A 13994-nucleotide genomic window follows, 5' to 3' on the forward strand; every position below is an offset into this window, starting at 1 on the left:
TTGCTCGAGGGTGAGAATCAACACGGGGCATGCCATCTACACATCCTGCTTATTCTGTCCACACTGTACCTCCTGCACGGACCGCTCTCACGCACACGCACACACACACACACACACACACACACACACACACACACCTCGCATCACGGGACTATGCCAACCTGCCCCTGCCCCTGTCCAATCGCACACACCTCACATCATCCAGGCCCTATACTGCCGTCGTTATGTTGTATACAGGGAGCCCTGGTCGTCAGTGGCTACTATTAGTACATGTCTTGCATGTGACATGAGGTGCGCGGGTGCATGAATGCGCACAGAAGCGCAAGAGTAGCAACCCGCAGCTAAAGCATGGGCTCCACCACTCTGATGCTGCGACCACCCCGCGCATGTCCACATGACTAGGTCAAAGATTTGACCCGGCCTCCACGCCCAGCCTCAGTGTCATGGCGACAGAAGTTTACACCCGGTGGCGGCCCCAGCGCCCGCCCTTCTTGGGAGTCCAGCTGCCCCAGCCGCCCCAGCTGGGGTCGTTGCTGCCGGCGGACTGCTGCGGCACGCCCTGGGAGCTGCCGGAGGAGTACTGGGAGGTGGGCGTGGGCGTGCCGCTGCCGGTGCTGGCGGCGGCGCCGCAGTCCACCTCGCGCATGTAGAGGCCGATGACGCCCAGACCCAGGTCAGCAATCTGGCGATGGGGTGGTGTAAGGGGGGGGGGGGTGTAAATACCAGCCCAAACTAGTAAACCGAAGGGGGCAGGGAAGAAGGGTTGAGGAAGGCGGACAGCAGCGCGTGGAGCGTAGGTGAAGACGCGCAGGCTACCCCATGGAGGGGTAGGTCCGGATACTACCGGCACCGCTTTTGTGCATGGCTGGGACCGTGGTGTGTGTACAAACCCGACCCACATGCCACATATATAGCTGGCGCGACCCTGCCAATCAACCCTAGCCCGCGGGGGCAAACCCGACAGCCCAACCCCGTATACCCATATGGATGCACTGTCACACCTGCCCCCGCACGGCCGCCTCCCCTCCCACGCACGCTGCACACACGAACACACACGCACACACCCACCTGCTCAAAGGCCTCGCGTGACAGGTCCACGTGGTTCATGTCGCCGCAGCACCAGCGCTGGTTGGAGTACTCGTTGTTGGGGTAGCGGCAGGGGCAGGCGTCGGCGATGGTGATGATGACGGACTTGGACTCGTCAAAGCAGGCGTTGCTGCGGTCCATGCTCTGGCCGTAGCCGTCAGTGATCTGGCTGTTGCGGCACTTGACCTCATAGCACTTCCTGGGGGGGCGAGGTGGGAGCAGAAAGGGTGGGCAAGGGGACGTGAGGGGAGGGTGTTGGTCTAGCAAGCAAGATACGCAAGAAGGGGGAGATGTGGGTCAGGCGGTTGAAGGCTGCACGCTGGAGCTAGCGGCTGCCGCGGGTAATTTGGGTCGGCCTCGCATGAGCAGTATCCGCGGAGGCCGCAGAGCCAGCGGGCCCCGTTATCGTGCCGCTCTAGCTCTCACCCGCAGCTGGAGCTGAAGCCGTCCATCTGGTCGCTGAAGGCGCCCACGTTGCGGCCGGTAGGAGTCCACGAGTAGTGGCAGTTGGCCCTGCTCGGAGCGCAAGGAGGTGGGGACAGGGGCAAGGGGGAACAATGGAGCGTCAGCAAGTGAGCGAACGACGGCGTGAATTTTGCGCGGGAAGGGGACGGGGGGAGGAAGACCCGAAGAGCGCCCCCCGCGCCCAGCGGTCCAGGCTCAGCACCAGAACAACCATAGCCGCGGGCTGCTCGTTGCCAGATTACCCACGTGCTCAGGTCCGGGCCGATGTCGAACCAGGTGCTGCGCGCGGGGATCCAGCCAGCATCCGCCGATGCCGCGCCCAGAGAAGCGAGCGCCAGGACGGCCGCTACGGACGCCAAGCGCAGGATGCGGCTTGTCATCCTTGGGATATGTCTCACAAACGAACTTGAACGTTTGAGTTGCAGAAAGCGAGCGCTGCAGATGGCGCCTTTTCAAATGTCGCCGCAGATGTTGGGGGTTCTCGCCGGCCGAATATAAGATAAGAGGGGTCACGAGCACGAGCACGAGCACGAGCAAGAGCAAGAGCTGGCTGTCTAAGAAGGTTTCAAAGCAGTGAGACAGAAAGCGGGGCCGCTCCACGCTTTTGTGCCCCGGCCCCGGCCCGGCCGTACACGCCATTTCCGCTGCATGGCGGGGGTGTTCTGCGCCCGGTCTGACCCGGCCTTCTGGACAGACAGCTGCGTTTACATGCCTCGCAAACAGCCAACAGTTTCATATCAATGCAGTCAAGATCGTGCTCGCTTCCTCGCTCGCTGTGCCAAGCCTGCCCACGCGGCCTCGTGCCTGCCACACGTCCTCCTCGACCGACCCAACCTGTGAGCCCGCGGCTCCCCGCCCCCTGGCGCACTTCACGTCATAATCACAGCGGCCCTGCCGCCGGTGTGCCGCCGATACCCTGCCCCGACCCGCCCAGCACCGGCGCGATCGGGGTCCCCTGCTGCGTGAGGGGCAGGGTGCCGCCGGCAGACCGCGCACTGAGGCCGCCGCCACTATACGGGGAAATCGTGCCGCCCCCAGGCGCAATCCCAGGCCTACGCGACCGCCGGGCGCTGCCCGCCCCACCACCACCGCCGGCACCGCCATCACCGTTTCCGCCACCGCCGCCGTTTCCGCCGCCTCCGCCGCCGCCGCCACCGCCTCCGGCCCCGCCGCCCTTGGCGGATGGCGGCAGCGGCGGCCCCACGGTGCGGCTGAGCGCGCCCTGCACTCCGGCGTCAGGCGTGACGGTGCCGGCGAAGTTGGTCTTGCGCTGACCCAGTCCGTACCAGGTCAGGCTGCGGCGGCGCGGGGTAATGGCAAGGGCAGCAGCAGCAGCAGTGGCAGTGGCAGTGGCTGGGGGCACTGGCGGAGGGAAGCGGCAGGCGGTAGTGGTGCCGCATGCAGCACCCGGCCAACGTGCTTTGCCGCCGCACAGGTCCCCAGGGTCCCACAAGAACGGTATCGGTACGAGGGCCCCCCCACTCGCCTGAACTTGGCATTGCCGTTCAGCAGCCGTCGGCGGTGGAGGCTAGGCAGTCCCGGGGCGCTGTAGTGCACGCTGCTGCTGGCGGCGCTGCCACTGCTACTGCTACCACTGCTGGCGGTAGTGGTCGCGGGCACACGCGGCGGGTCGTCGCTTGTGCTGGCGTCAGGCCCGCACCGAGCTGCCGCAGCTGCTACTGCTGCTGCCGCTACTGCCAGCAGGGTTGCAGCCAGGGCGCTTGCTACGCTGCTCTTGCTGCGTGCGAGCCGCAGTGGCCGCTGCTGCGGCGGGCTGCTTGTGCGGTCGCGGCCAAGGGCTCTGCATCTTGCTCCCATGTATGTCCCTTTCCAGCTCGGACAAGAGAACTTCTGGCAGTAGATTGAAGGCTTTGCCCTGTTACAGGCGAGTAGGAGGCGTTTGCGGACCTTTCTCGACCACCGCTAGCGCCGCGTAGCGGGAGTCCAATGGGGTCAACTTTGGAACCCACCCGGGTAAGCTACCTCTGTCCCGCTTCCCTACAAACCTCTACGCGCCACCGTCTAGCTTTCTATGATGCAACGTACCATATGACAGTCGCTCAACCGCCAACAAAGCACATAAAGCTTTACCTGACCTGGCTGCAGCAACACGCACCACGGCCTCACCCCCAGCCCATCCCCCGCCCTCCAACTCGCTCAGCCACTGCCCGCCGCCTCCGGCCCCGCGCCGCCCTCCTGCTTCCCCTGCTGCTCCGCCGGCTCCTCGGCACCGCCGACCCGCTCCTTGCCCCCACCCCCACTCGCCCCCACCTCCTCCTTGCCCCCACCCCCACCCGCGCCCCCACCCGCCGAGCCTGCCGCCCCCGGCGGCGGTGCGGCTCCCACCACGCTCGCCACCAGGTGCGCGGGTCCCGCCCCCGCCACCGCGGCGAAGGACGCCACGGCCTGGTCCTTGGCCAGCTGGGTGGCGCGGCTGTGCAGCCAGGCCAGCTTGGGCAGCGGCACGCGGTACCTGCGGGGCAGATAGGCAGGAGGGCCGGGGAGAGATGCGGTGTGGGGGGCGGCCGGCGTGAAGAGGGGCAGCAGCAGGCGCAACAGCTGGAAGAGAAGACACGCACGGCACTCAGCCTCATCCGGAGACCGCAAATGGAAAAAGGGCGCCCCAGCGGTCACCGGCGACCGTCCTTGCCTCGATCCATTTCAGGTACATCACCTGCCCCCAACGTCAAGCCAGCCGCCGCCACCTGCCGCCTCCCGCCCACGTGTTGCGCACCTGCGCGCCAGGTCCGCGGCGGTGTTGCCGGCCATGTCGCCCAGCGCCGCCAGCGAGGCCGCCGCCAGCCGCCGCGTGGAGCGGTAGGCGGCCTCCGCCGCCACCGCCAGGCGGCCCAGGCCCAGCCCCTCGTCCACGGCGCGGGCGGCCGCCGCCTCCTCCTGCAGCGCGTCCCTGCAGCGGGGTGTGTAAATGTGTGTGTGTGTGTGTGTGGTGTTGGTGTGACGTGTGAGTAATGGAGGTAATGCTCAGTGGGTCTGGTCCATGGAGCAAACACGCAGTAGGTCATGCAAAGAGCCCCCCTGGCTAATACTGGTGCACCAAACAGCCAGCCCGCAGCGCACGCTGTCCATCAAAAGCCCTTTCCTCCCGCTGCCCTTGTCGCCGCGGCACTCACTGCGGCACCAGGCGCGCCACCGCCGCCCGCACCGCCAGCAGCGTCTCCCGCGCGTAGTCCTGCCAGCCGCGCACCGTGTCCCACACAGACCACCGCGCGACGCCGCCGCCGCCACCGCTGACGCCACTGCCACTGACACCACTGCCACTGACGCCGCGTGCACCGCTACGACCACCACTGGCATCCCTGCCGGGAGCTGTAGGGCCGGCACCAGCACCAGCCGCTGCAGGACCCTGGCTGCTGGGGCCAGTAGGAGCGCGGGTGTCGGAGCCAGGGGTGGCGGCGGAGCCGGCGCCGCCCATCTTGCCCGCGACCTCCTCCGCCTTGTCCATCACGCCCTTCGCGACCTGCTTAACACCGGCAGCGAGGGGCTCGGCCGCCGCGTCCGCCAACTTGGCGCCGGCGGCGCCCACGGCGCCCGCCGCCGCGCCCGCCGCGTCGGTGGTGGCAGAGGCGGCCTTGCCGGCGGCGGCCAGCCCTGTGTCAGCAGCGGAGCGGGCGGCGTTGACGGCGCCGCCACCGACAGCCTGTGCGGCGTGGACCGCCTTGTTCACCACGCCGCCCTGCTGCTCCTTAGCCTGCTCCTTAGCCTGTTCCTGGGGGACCTTCTTGCCGGTCTCCCGCTGCTGCGGCGGCTGCGGCTGCGCTGCCGGCGTCGCATCCCGCGCCGCGGCCTGCCTGCCCTCGAGCTCCCGCTGCTCAGCCGCCGCCTTGTCGCCGCCGCCGGCACCGGCACCGTTGCTCTCCTTGCCATGCTGCTGCTCCTCCACAGCCTTGCCCCCCTGGTTCACGTCCGTCGGCTGCGCCGTGCCGGGCGGGGCCCCTGCGGCTCCTGCGGCTGTGGTTGCAACTCCGGCAGTAGGCAGGCGCTGGCGGCCGTTGCCGCCCAGGAGCGGCGCCGCCAGCGCCAGGGCCGTGTCCACGGCGCGCAGGGCCAGCGGTGCCCACACGCGGCGGGCGCGGACCTGCCCAGTGCCAAACACGAACGAGCACGGGAGCACAGCGCAACGAGCGATTCGGCGCAACTCGTAGCAAGCCCCTTCCGGCATCGGGCAACAACACAACTGAACTGTACTTACTGCCACTGCCCGCCTACCGGTATTACGCTACTGGACTTGGTACCGGCCCCCAGCTGCCAGCCCCTCACCTCCAGCACCGCCGCGCTCCGCAGCTGCCGCACAAGCGCGCCCAGCGCCCACGCCGCCGCCGCCACCGCGCCGCCCGCCACCGCCGCCCAGCCCATAGCCGCCAGCAGCGCCGCCGCCGCCGCCAGGTGTCCGGCACAGCGCAGCAGCCAGCTCCACATGCCGCGTGTGACGGCGGCCACCTCGGCGGCGGCGGTCAGCTGCAGCCGTCCCACCATCCACACGTGCCACACCAGCAGCCGGGCCTGGCAGGCAGGGGGCGGCGGCGGAGGAGGAGGGGTGAGTCAGATCCGAGCCCACCTCAACCAAGAGTCCAAGACCAGAACTCGACACAAGGGGACGACCCGGAAATAAGGGAGCGGGGCAGGCGTGAGAAGAAGCCATCCATGGGAAATGGAGCGCGGGCAGGGACGGCAACACGGTTGGTCATGTTGGCATGGCGGCGGAGGTTAAACCAGGGGGAACGGAAGCCACACGGTTCCTCCAAACCCCCCCCCCGTCCCCGTCTCCCGCTCGCCCCTCCCACCTGGTCCACCAGCTGGTCCCGCAGCCGGTCCACACTTCGCAGCCCGCTGCCGCCGTTGCCGCCTGCCGCCGTGTCCTGCTGCTGCAGCTGCCTGCCGTCAGCTCCCGCGGCCCCTGTTGCTGCCGGCTGGGGCTGGGGCTGCTGCGGCTCCAGCGGCACATCGGGTCGGTCGAAGGCGGCGTGCAGGGCGGCGTTGACCTGCTCCACCAGGTCCTCGGAGGGAGGCTGGAGGGCGGGCAGGGAGGGTACGTGAGTACGTGAGTATGTATGTGTGTGTGTTTGGGCATAACGAGCACATACGTGCGCCACCCACCGCACCACCTACCGCCGCCATGAGCGGCTGCTGCTTGCCGGCGCTGGCGGCCGCGGCGGAGGCCAGGCCGCTGAAGATGCTGCCCACCTGCATAGGAGCGTGTGGGCGTAGGCAGGCCCGGGCAGGGAATCCGTGTGATTGCAGCCGCGGCATCGGCTGCAAGACACCCGCATGCACGTGCGCGCATGGCCTCCACTGAACACCCACACGGCTCAGACCGCAGCCCCAGCACGCGCGCATACACACAAGGAAACACCCTAGGTCACGGGCACGATGCCGCAGTCCTCATCCCCGCCCCGACATCACGACCCCCCCCATCCACTTCCCTCCCCCCTGCAGTCTTCAGGGCATCCGGTACCGCGTTTCCATCCTCGCAGCCCACCCACCTGCGACGGGGACTTGTTGGACAGCGAGTCCGCCAGGTCCCGGCCCTGCGGCGCCGCCACCACCGCCGCCCGCGCCAGCTGCCCCTTCACCAGCGGCGGCGTGGCGCTGATGGCGGCGTCCATGCCGCGGTTGAGCGACACCACACCGCTCAGCAGCCGGCTGAGGCGAAGGCGGAGGGAGGAGGGAGGAGGAGAGAGGAGAAGGGGGGAGAAGGGAGGAGAGGGGAGGAGGAGGGATTAGGAGGGAGGAGAAGGGAGGAGGAGGGAGGAGAAGGGAGGAGAAGGGAGCACAAAGGAGGGGGAGTGGGAGGGAGTGGAGTCAGGAGCGGAGAGAGAGATTAGGGTCGGTTGACTGCACCAGCGGCGGGTGAGGTGCAGGCCGAGCGACTAAAAGCTCCGGCAGCTGCCCTGCCCCGAGCTTGGTGAGCATGGGCTTGGGAGACAGGCATTTAATTGAGAGCAATGGCTTCTGGCTTCTGAGGCACAAGCTGTTGAGACGCGTCACTCTCATCCCACCTGTAGGCTCCGTCTCCAGCCCAGGCGGCCGTGTCCAGCGACCACACCGCCCCACGCGCCGCCGCCGCGCCCACCGCGCTGCTGACCAGCCACAGCACATGAAGCCAGCCGCTCAGCAGCCTGCCAGGAGAACGAACCGGCAGGGTAGTGGTGGTGGTGCCACGTGAGCACGCGCAAATCTCTTCAGCGCGTCGGGCTGAGTGCAGATGCACGACACGCACACACGTGCGCAGGCCCGCATCTGCGTCTCCGACTACACAACTCTCGTGTCACAACAAAGGCGTGCCCCTCTCCTGCCGGCTCTCTCCCGCTGCCCCCGCCCACCAGCCCCCCGCACCCGCACCCGCACCAGCCCCCCGCACCCGCACCCGCAACCGCACCCACACCCGCACATTCACCCGCACCCGCGCACCCGCACCCGCACCCGCACCCGCACCCGCACCCGCACCCGCACCCGCACCCGCACCCGCACCCGCGCACCCGCACCCACCTGTACGGCAGCTGCACCGCCAGCACGTACCACCAGTGCAGCGCCGCCCGGGCCGCGTCACTGGCCGCCTCCAGGCTAGCGCTCATCATAGCGGCGCCCGCAGACGCGGCCTGTCCCGCGCCGCGCGCCGCCGCCCGCGCGCCGGCGGCGGCGGTGCTGGCGGCGCGCTGGGATGCGGTGGCGGCGCCGCGGGCGCCGCGGGCGGCGGCGGACGGGGCGCCCCGCGCGACGCCCGCTGCCTTGTCGGCGGCACGTGAGCCTACGTCCGCGGCAGTCTTAGTCACTTCGCTTGCAGCGCGAGCCCCGCGCTCGGCGGCGCTGACGGCGGTGTCAGCGGCGGCGCCGGCGACCCGGGTCGCGCCCTTGGCGCCCGCCGCCACCGCCTCGATACCGGACTTGGCGGCGCCGCTAGCCGCCTTCGCCGCCTGCTCGGTGCCGCGCACCGCAGCGCCTGTGACTGCCTGCGCCCCCTCCACGGCGCTCTTGGCTCCCTCCACCCCAACCCTAACGCCCTGCTTGGCCGCCGCGCCGCCGATGCGGGCCGCCTCGGCGGGTACTGCCGCCGCGCCCTCAGCAGCCTTGCCGCCAGCCCGTGCCGCCTGCTTGGCGACCGCCGCGGCGCTATCCGCGGCCTTGCTGGCCGCCTTCCCGCCTGCCTCAGTCACGCCGCGAGCGCCCTCCGCGGCCCTGCCACCCACCTCGCCAGCCGCCTCGGCTGAGCCCCGCGCCCCTGCGGCCGCCCCCTCCGCAGCCCTACCCGCCGCCTGGCCGGCCGTCGCAGCCGCGCCACGGGCGCCCGCTGCCGCGCCCTCCGCCGCCTTTCCCGCCACCTGGCCCCCGGCCTCCGCGGCGCCGCGTGCACCCGCCGCCGCCCCTCCAGCCGCCCGGCCCGCCGCCTCCGCCGCACCGCCGGCGCCTTCAGTCGCGGCCTGAGCACCCCGGCGGGCCGCCCCCGCCGCCCCCTCCACGCCCCGCTGACCCTGCTGAGCAGCGCCGGCCCCGGCACGGCCCGCGGTCTCCGCACCGCGCTTTGCGGCATCGGCCACGCCGCTGCCTGCTGCGTCGGTCGCCCGCCCCAGGGCCGGACCAGAGCCCATCACCTGCTGGGGCCGCAGGTGCTGCTGCCCGCCCTGCTCCTGCTGTTGCTGTTGCTGCCGCTGGTCAAAGCCGGCGTCGCCGCCGGCCTGCCCCGTGCCCTTGCCGACCTGCTGCTGGTGGTGCTGGTGTTGGTGTTGGTGCTGGGGTGCGCGCGGTGGCTGGTCGCGGCGGATGTCGGGGCTGGGCGGCGCGGCGGCCAGGGCGGCGGAGTGGGGCGGCACCGCCTTGCCCCCCTCCAGCCCGGTGCTTGACACTGACAGCGCCTCCCCTGCAGGGCGGCCGCCGCCTGCAGGGTGCAGGGGCAGCAACACGAGATACGTGGTCGGTCGGGTGGAGGTTTGAACCAGCCGTGGTAAAACAATTGCCCGCCTGGAGCCCACGCCGCCACACCGACACGAACTCCGACTTCGGGAAAGCCAGTCCCGGCTCCCTAAACATGACAGGCTTCCCGGTTGTGTCCAGCAGTGTGCTCGACCCAACCCAAATCAGCAACCCAGCTCACCCGGCGGCCCACCGCCAGCGCTGTCAGGGACCCGCGGGACGGGCTGCTTGGTCCCAGCGACCGGCACCGCCATCGGCCCCGGCGCTTGCTCGACGCCGATGGTATCTCTGCCCTGCTGCGTGTCTATGACGTGTGACACGATGGCGGCGGCGGTCTCCTTGGCTGCGACCTGCGGCTGCTGCTGCCGCGACTCCTGCTGCGGCACCCCAGCGGCCTGCTGCGCCGGGCCCACTCCTCCGCCTCCTCTGCGGTGCGAAAGAGTAGCAGACACCGGGGCATCAGCATCTTTACGATGCACACACATCAAATTGGTGCGGGTGGTGGGAGAGCTCACCTGGGCGGCATTTCTGGTGCTGCCGCGGCTCTTTGCGAACTTGCGCCTCTCCCAGCAGTCGTTGTGAGTGCAGTACGCAGCTGGTGTTGTTGCTGATAATTCCGACCGAAGAGTCAGACAGCGAAAATCAAGCCACTGGCGCGCTTACATTCTTGTCCCCCACCCCGCCACACGGCGGGACCACGTCATCGCGCCTTGCTCAGGCATCTCCCGCGCTGCCACATCCTGCTGCCCCGACTCTTCTTCTGAACACGGCCCAAAAATGCATACACACGACTGCATCCTGGAATTCTTGGGCCCAGCCTCCTTTCTCTCTCGCCGGTAAACGCCTGGTCCGAATGCGTGTCCAAACCCTGCGCCACCCGACCACTTCACACCTCCCCCCGCGGCACACCCTGCCTTACCACACGTCCAAATGTCATCGCCATCAGGACGCGGCCCCCCCCGCGGTACCAACCCGTGCAACAAACACCATTTCACACAAGCGTTCCCGAATACACATGCATGAAACCCAGCACCGCACACTACACAACCCATCATGCACCCGCGCATTCCCCTCCCCCGCCTCTGCACGCTCCTGCCACACAACGCGCTGTCTATTACTCATCACCGCCGTCGTCGTCGTCATCGCCGTCGTCCCCGTCGTCGTCCAGGCTCTCCGCCGCATGCTCCAACATCGTGGCGAACTGCGCGGGGGGCCGGGCGGGTGTGAGGGTGCCGCGAGTGTGAGGGTGCGGCAGAGGGCCAAACCAACACACTCCCCTCGAGTAGTCGCACAGAGCAACGCAGCGCCCCGCCCCGCCCCCGCCCGCGGCGCCGCATGACATGGCCCATCATGCCTCCCGGCATCCAACACGCCCACGCCCTGCTCTCCGAGCCCCGCAGCCGCGCATTCTTCGCACCTTCCTACCGCCATGCGCCTTCGTGTCTCCCCCACCACCACCCTGCCCACCCACCACCACCCTGCCCACCCACCCCACCCCCTACCACGCCCCACCCTCACCTGCACGTACTGCCCGCTCAGCAGCACGTACGCCGCCACCGCCGCGCCCGCGCCCAGCAGCCAGTAGGTGCTGTGCCGCCGGAACGTCAGCTCCGCCGCGCTGGGCTCCACCTTGGGCGGCGGAGCCTTCTTCTGGCCCTGTGTTTGTGCACGTGCGCATGCGTATTGCGATGCGGGTGTGCGTCGCTGCAGAGGACTGGCACCGCAACTTGCCTGTGACCTCCTGCCTGGCAGGCAGCGCGCCAGAGCCACGCCTGCTACCCTCCAGATGCCTGACTCCACAGCCCCCAATGGCGCTCCACGTCCCCGCCTCCCACTACCCTAGCTCGCCCCACATACCCACACACCCACCCACCCGCGCCGCGTCCGACCAGCTGCCGCCGCCGCCGCCGCCGCCGCTGCCGCCTGCGCCCTGCTCCAGCGCGGCCCGGGGTGTGGCTGGCAGCGCGAAGTGTCTCCCCAGCAGCCGGTCCAGGTACTCGCACAGCACTGGCTGGGACAGGACCTGCGGGGAGACAGCCGTTCAGCGTGATGAAGAACGGAGTGATGGAATCACAAGTATGAAGTACCAACGGCCGGGGAGGACCGGTGTTTGCAGGTTGGTGGGTAGGTGGTGGGTTGGCGCGGCGAGGCATGGGCGGGTGGGCGGGGGAACGTTGCAACGGGCTATGCACGGGCGATGCAGCTGAGGCGCTCGCCGCCCGCCTCCGGCCCGCCTCTCCCCCGCCCCTTCCCCTCTGCGTAGTTCTTCCCCTCTCCCTCCCCGCCCCACCGCCTGCCTCTGCCCCCGGCCCCTGCCTGCCCATCCCCCTGTGCCGCGTCATCCCCCTCCCCTTCACCCCTCATCCCGCAGCCCCGCCCCCGGCCCCTGCACCCAGCCTCCCCGCCCCCGCGCCCTCCCCGCCGCACCTTGTCCTGCAGCACGGGCGCCGCCGCCGGCGACACCCGGTAGAACAGCAGGTGGCCCGCCAGCAGCGCGTCCAGGCTGGAGGGCGCCGACCCGAAGAAGAAGGCGGCGCCGCTGGAGCGCAGGCGGTCAGCCAGCGCGTCAAGCACCGCCGCGGCGTCGGCGAAGGCCTGCGGGGAGAAACGGGAACAGTGGGGCAGGCACAGGTCTGGCGCCACAGGCTGCGGCCCGGCACTGCGAGTATCGGCGCGTTTTGTTTTGTTGGCCGCTGCACAGCGACTGGCGCTGCCCGGGGCCATGCAGAGCGCCGAGTCGCCGGGACCCGCATTGCGCGCAGGCCCAAGCTCCCTCCCAACACCGCACCCCCTTCTCCCTTCCCCGCGCTCCGCACCCCCTTCTTGCCCCCTGTGTAGTCTTGTCTTTTTTATCCCTTCTTTATCCTACCGCCGACGTGCCTCCGCACCCCCTCCTTGCCCCCCCCCTCCCCGCTCCGCCCACCTGGTCCGGCTCCACGTGGGCCGGCAGCCGCCGCCGCACCTCGCGCTGCTTGCTCCAGGGTATGAGCTGGCTGAGCGGGAAGGGCAGCTTGTTGCCGTAGGCCGCCTGCAGCAGCAGGCAAGGGGGGTTGCAAGGATTGGTACATAGAAGTGTAGCGAAGTAGACAGCAGGCGTGGTGTTGGGGGGCGGGGGGCAGGAGGCGGCCGCATAGCGCGCATGCCTCCCCGGGCTCTCTACCCGGGCGCGGTTCCCCCCGCTCCCTGACCCCGCCGCCTCCAGGCCCCAGCGCTGCCGCCCGCACCTTCTTCATCTCCGCGAAGCCGCGCGGCTCACACCAGCAAGTCATCAGCGTGGCCACATTCAGCCTGTGGTGGGGGGAGAGTGGCGAGGTGGTGGACTCATGACCCAACACGGCAGCACGGTCGCAATGGCCCCACCTCTGCCACCTCCTTGACCCTGCAGGTTGCCTCCTGCTGCCCAGCACCGATCCTGCCACCCTCCCATCCCTCTCTCCCTCCCTCCCTCCCTTGTCAGCCCTAGTCATCAGTGGCTTCGCCACTACCATGTGTAATTATTCTCCCTCCCTCCCTCCCTCCCTCCCTCCCTCCCTCCCTCCCTCCCTCCCTCCCTCCCTCCCTCCCTCCCTCCCTCCCTCCCTCCCCTCCCCTCCCCTCCCACCTGTTCTCTACCAGGCTGGTGAAGGCCAGCAGGTCGGCCCGCTGCGCCAGCGACAACGGCGCGTCCAGGTCCTTGATGTGCTTCTTGGCGTAGGCCAGCACCGCACCCGCAGCCGCGAACTCGTCCGGCTCAGCGGGGGAGATGAAGGCGTCACGCTCCAGCGCTGGCAGCTGGCCTGTGAGTTGGTGGGCGGGTGGGTGCGTGGATGTGTGGGTTGATGGGCGGGTGGGTAGGGCCGGGCGGCGGATGGTGGCTGTCGTGGGCCTGCAGGTGGCTGCGGGTAGCCGGCAGCCAAGCAGGCGGAGGCCCTGCCAGCCTGAGCCCAGGATCCTGCGCAAACTCTTCGTGACGTGCTCAAGTGTCAAGGAGCGGGGCGAGGGCTTGCATTTGGACAGGGCGCACAGCTCGGTGTGGCCCGGCGCGACACGCACACGCACCCGGCACGCACCTGTGGGCGAGGAGCTGCTAGTGGGGCACGCCTCCACGGCGAACTGCGCCCCCGCCAGTCGCAGGTACGCCTGGTGCACAAGGGCAGAAAGCCGGTCAGGTCTGCTGATCAGGCGCTTGGCGGGCGATGCTGGGAGCACTCTCCCGCGAAATCCCGCACCTCGGCCTGAATGCACGCCGGTGATAGCGATGGTAGGCCCCAGCATTCGGGCCACTTGTAGAGAATGCACACGTTGCCGCTCATCTTATCACCAGCTCACGGCGGACCGAAAAGCAATCTCGCCCAGGGAAGCGACTTGCGTTTACGATGCTTGATACACAAATGCAAGCAAGCAGGTGAAGCCAAGAAACTATTGCGTGCACGGCATCCGTGCGCGCAGCGGGGCAAAGATTGGTTTGCGGTATCCAGGGGTGCTGACAGAGCTATGACGTTACAGCTTGGAACATCTTTGAATTAACTACTTGTAAG

General features: G+C 69.2%; 4 protein-coding genes across 4 annotated transcripts; all 4 read right to left on the bottom strand.

Moving 5' to 3' along the window:
• Positions 1-2086, bottom strand: CHLRE_03g177800v5 (uncharacterized protein). Its single transcript, XM_001703211.2, has 4 exons — positions 1798-2086; positions 1513-1599; positions 1069-1285; positions 1-682 (listed from the first exon to the last, which is right to left on the bottom strand). The coding sequence occupies exons 1-4, from the start codon at positions 1929-1931 to the stop codon at positions 458-460; spliced, it is 663 nt and encodes a 220-aa protein (XP_001703263.1). The 5' UTR covers positions 1932-2086; the 3' UTR covers positions 1-457.
• A 157-nt stretch (positions 2087-2243) lies between these two features.
• CHLRE_03g177826v5 (uncharacterized protein) lies at positions 2244-3466 on the bottom strand. Its single transcript, XM_043060992.1, has 2 exons — positions 3038-3466; positions 2244-2846 (listed from the first exon to the last, which is right to left on the bottom strand). The coding sequence occupies exons 1-2, from the start codon at positions 3367-3369 to the stop codon at positions 2432-2434; spliced, it is 747 nt and encodes a 248-aa protein (XP_042926121.1). The 5' UTR covers positions 3370-3466; the 3' UTR covers positions 2244-2431.
• Positions 3467-3520: 54 nt separating this feature from the next.
• On the bottom strand, positions 3521-10076 carry CHLRE_03g177850v5 (uncharacterized protein). The gene is made up of 11 exons (XM_043060993.1): positions 9993-10076; positions 9659-9903; positions 8059-9442; positions 7569-7688; positions 7053-7212; positions 6679-6753; positions 6354-6578; positions 5830-6072; positions 4683-5647; positions 4286-4459; positions 3521-4024 (listed from the first exon to the last, which is right to left on the bottom strand). Exons 1-11 carry the CDS (start codon positions 10001-10003, stop codon positions 3709-3711), a joined length of 3918 nt encoding a protein of 1305 aa, XP_042926122.1. The 5' UTR covers positions 10004-10076; the 3' UTR covers positions 3521-3708.
• Positions 10077-10124: 48 nt separating this feature from the next.
• Positions 10125-13976, bottom strand: CHLRE_03g177900v5 (uncharacterized protein). The gene is made up of 9 exons (XM_043060994.1): positions 13686-13976; positions 13527-13596; positions 13079-13253; positions 12702-12765; positions 12401-12505; positions 11905-12072; positions 11351-11500; positions 10996-11133; positions 10125-10678 (listed from the first exon to the last, which is right to left on the bottom strand). Exons 1-9 carry the CDS (start codon positions 13767-13769, stop codon positions 10592-10594), a joined length of 1041 nt encoding a protein of 346 aa, XP_042926123.1. The 5' UTR covers positions 13770-13976; the 3' UTR covers positions 10125-10591.
• Positions 13977-13994: the final 18 nt, after the last annotated feature.

Source organism: Chlamydomonas reinhardtii, chromosome 3 (assembly GCF_000002595.2).
Source record: "Chlamydomonas reinhardtii strain CC-503 cw92 mt+ chromosome 3, whole genome shotgun sequence".
In the NCBI taxonomy this organism is placed as follows: Eukaryota; Viridiplantae; Chlorophyta; class Chlorophyceae; order Chlamydomonadales; family Chlamydomonadaceae; genus Chlamydomonas; species Chlamydomonas reinhardtii.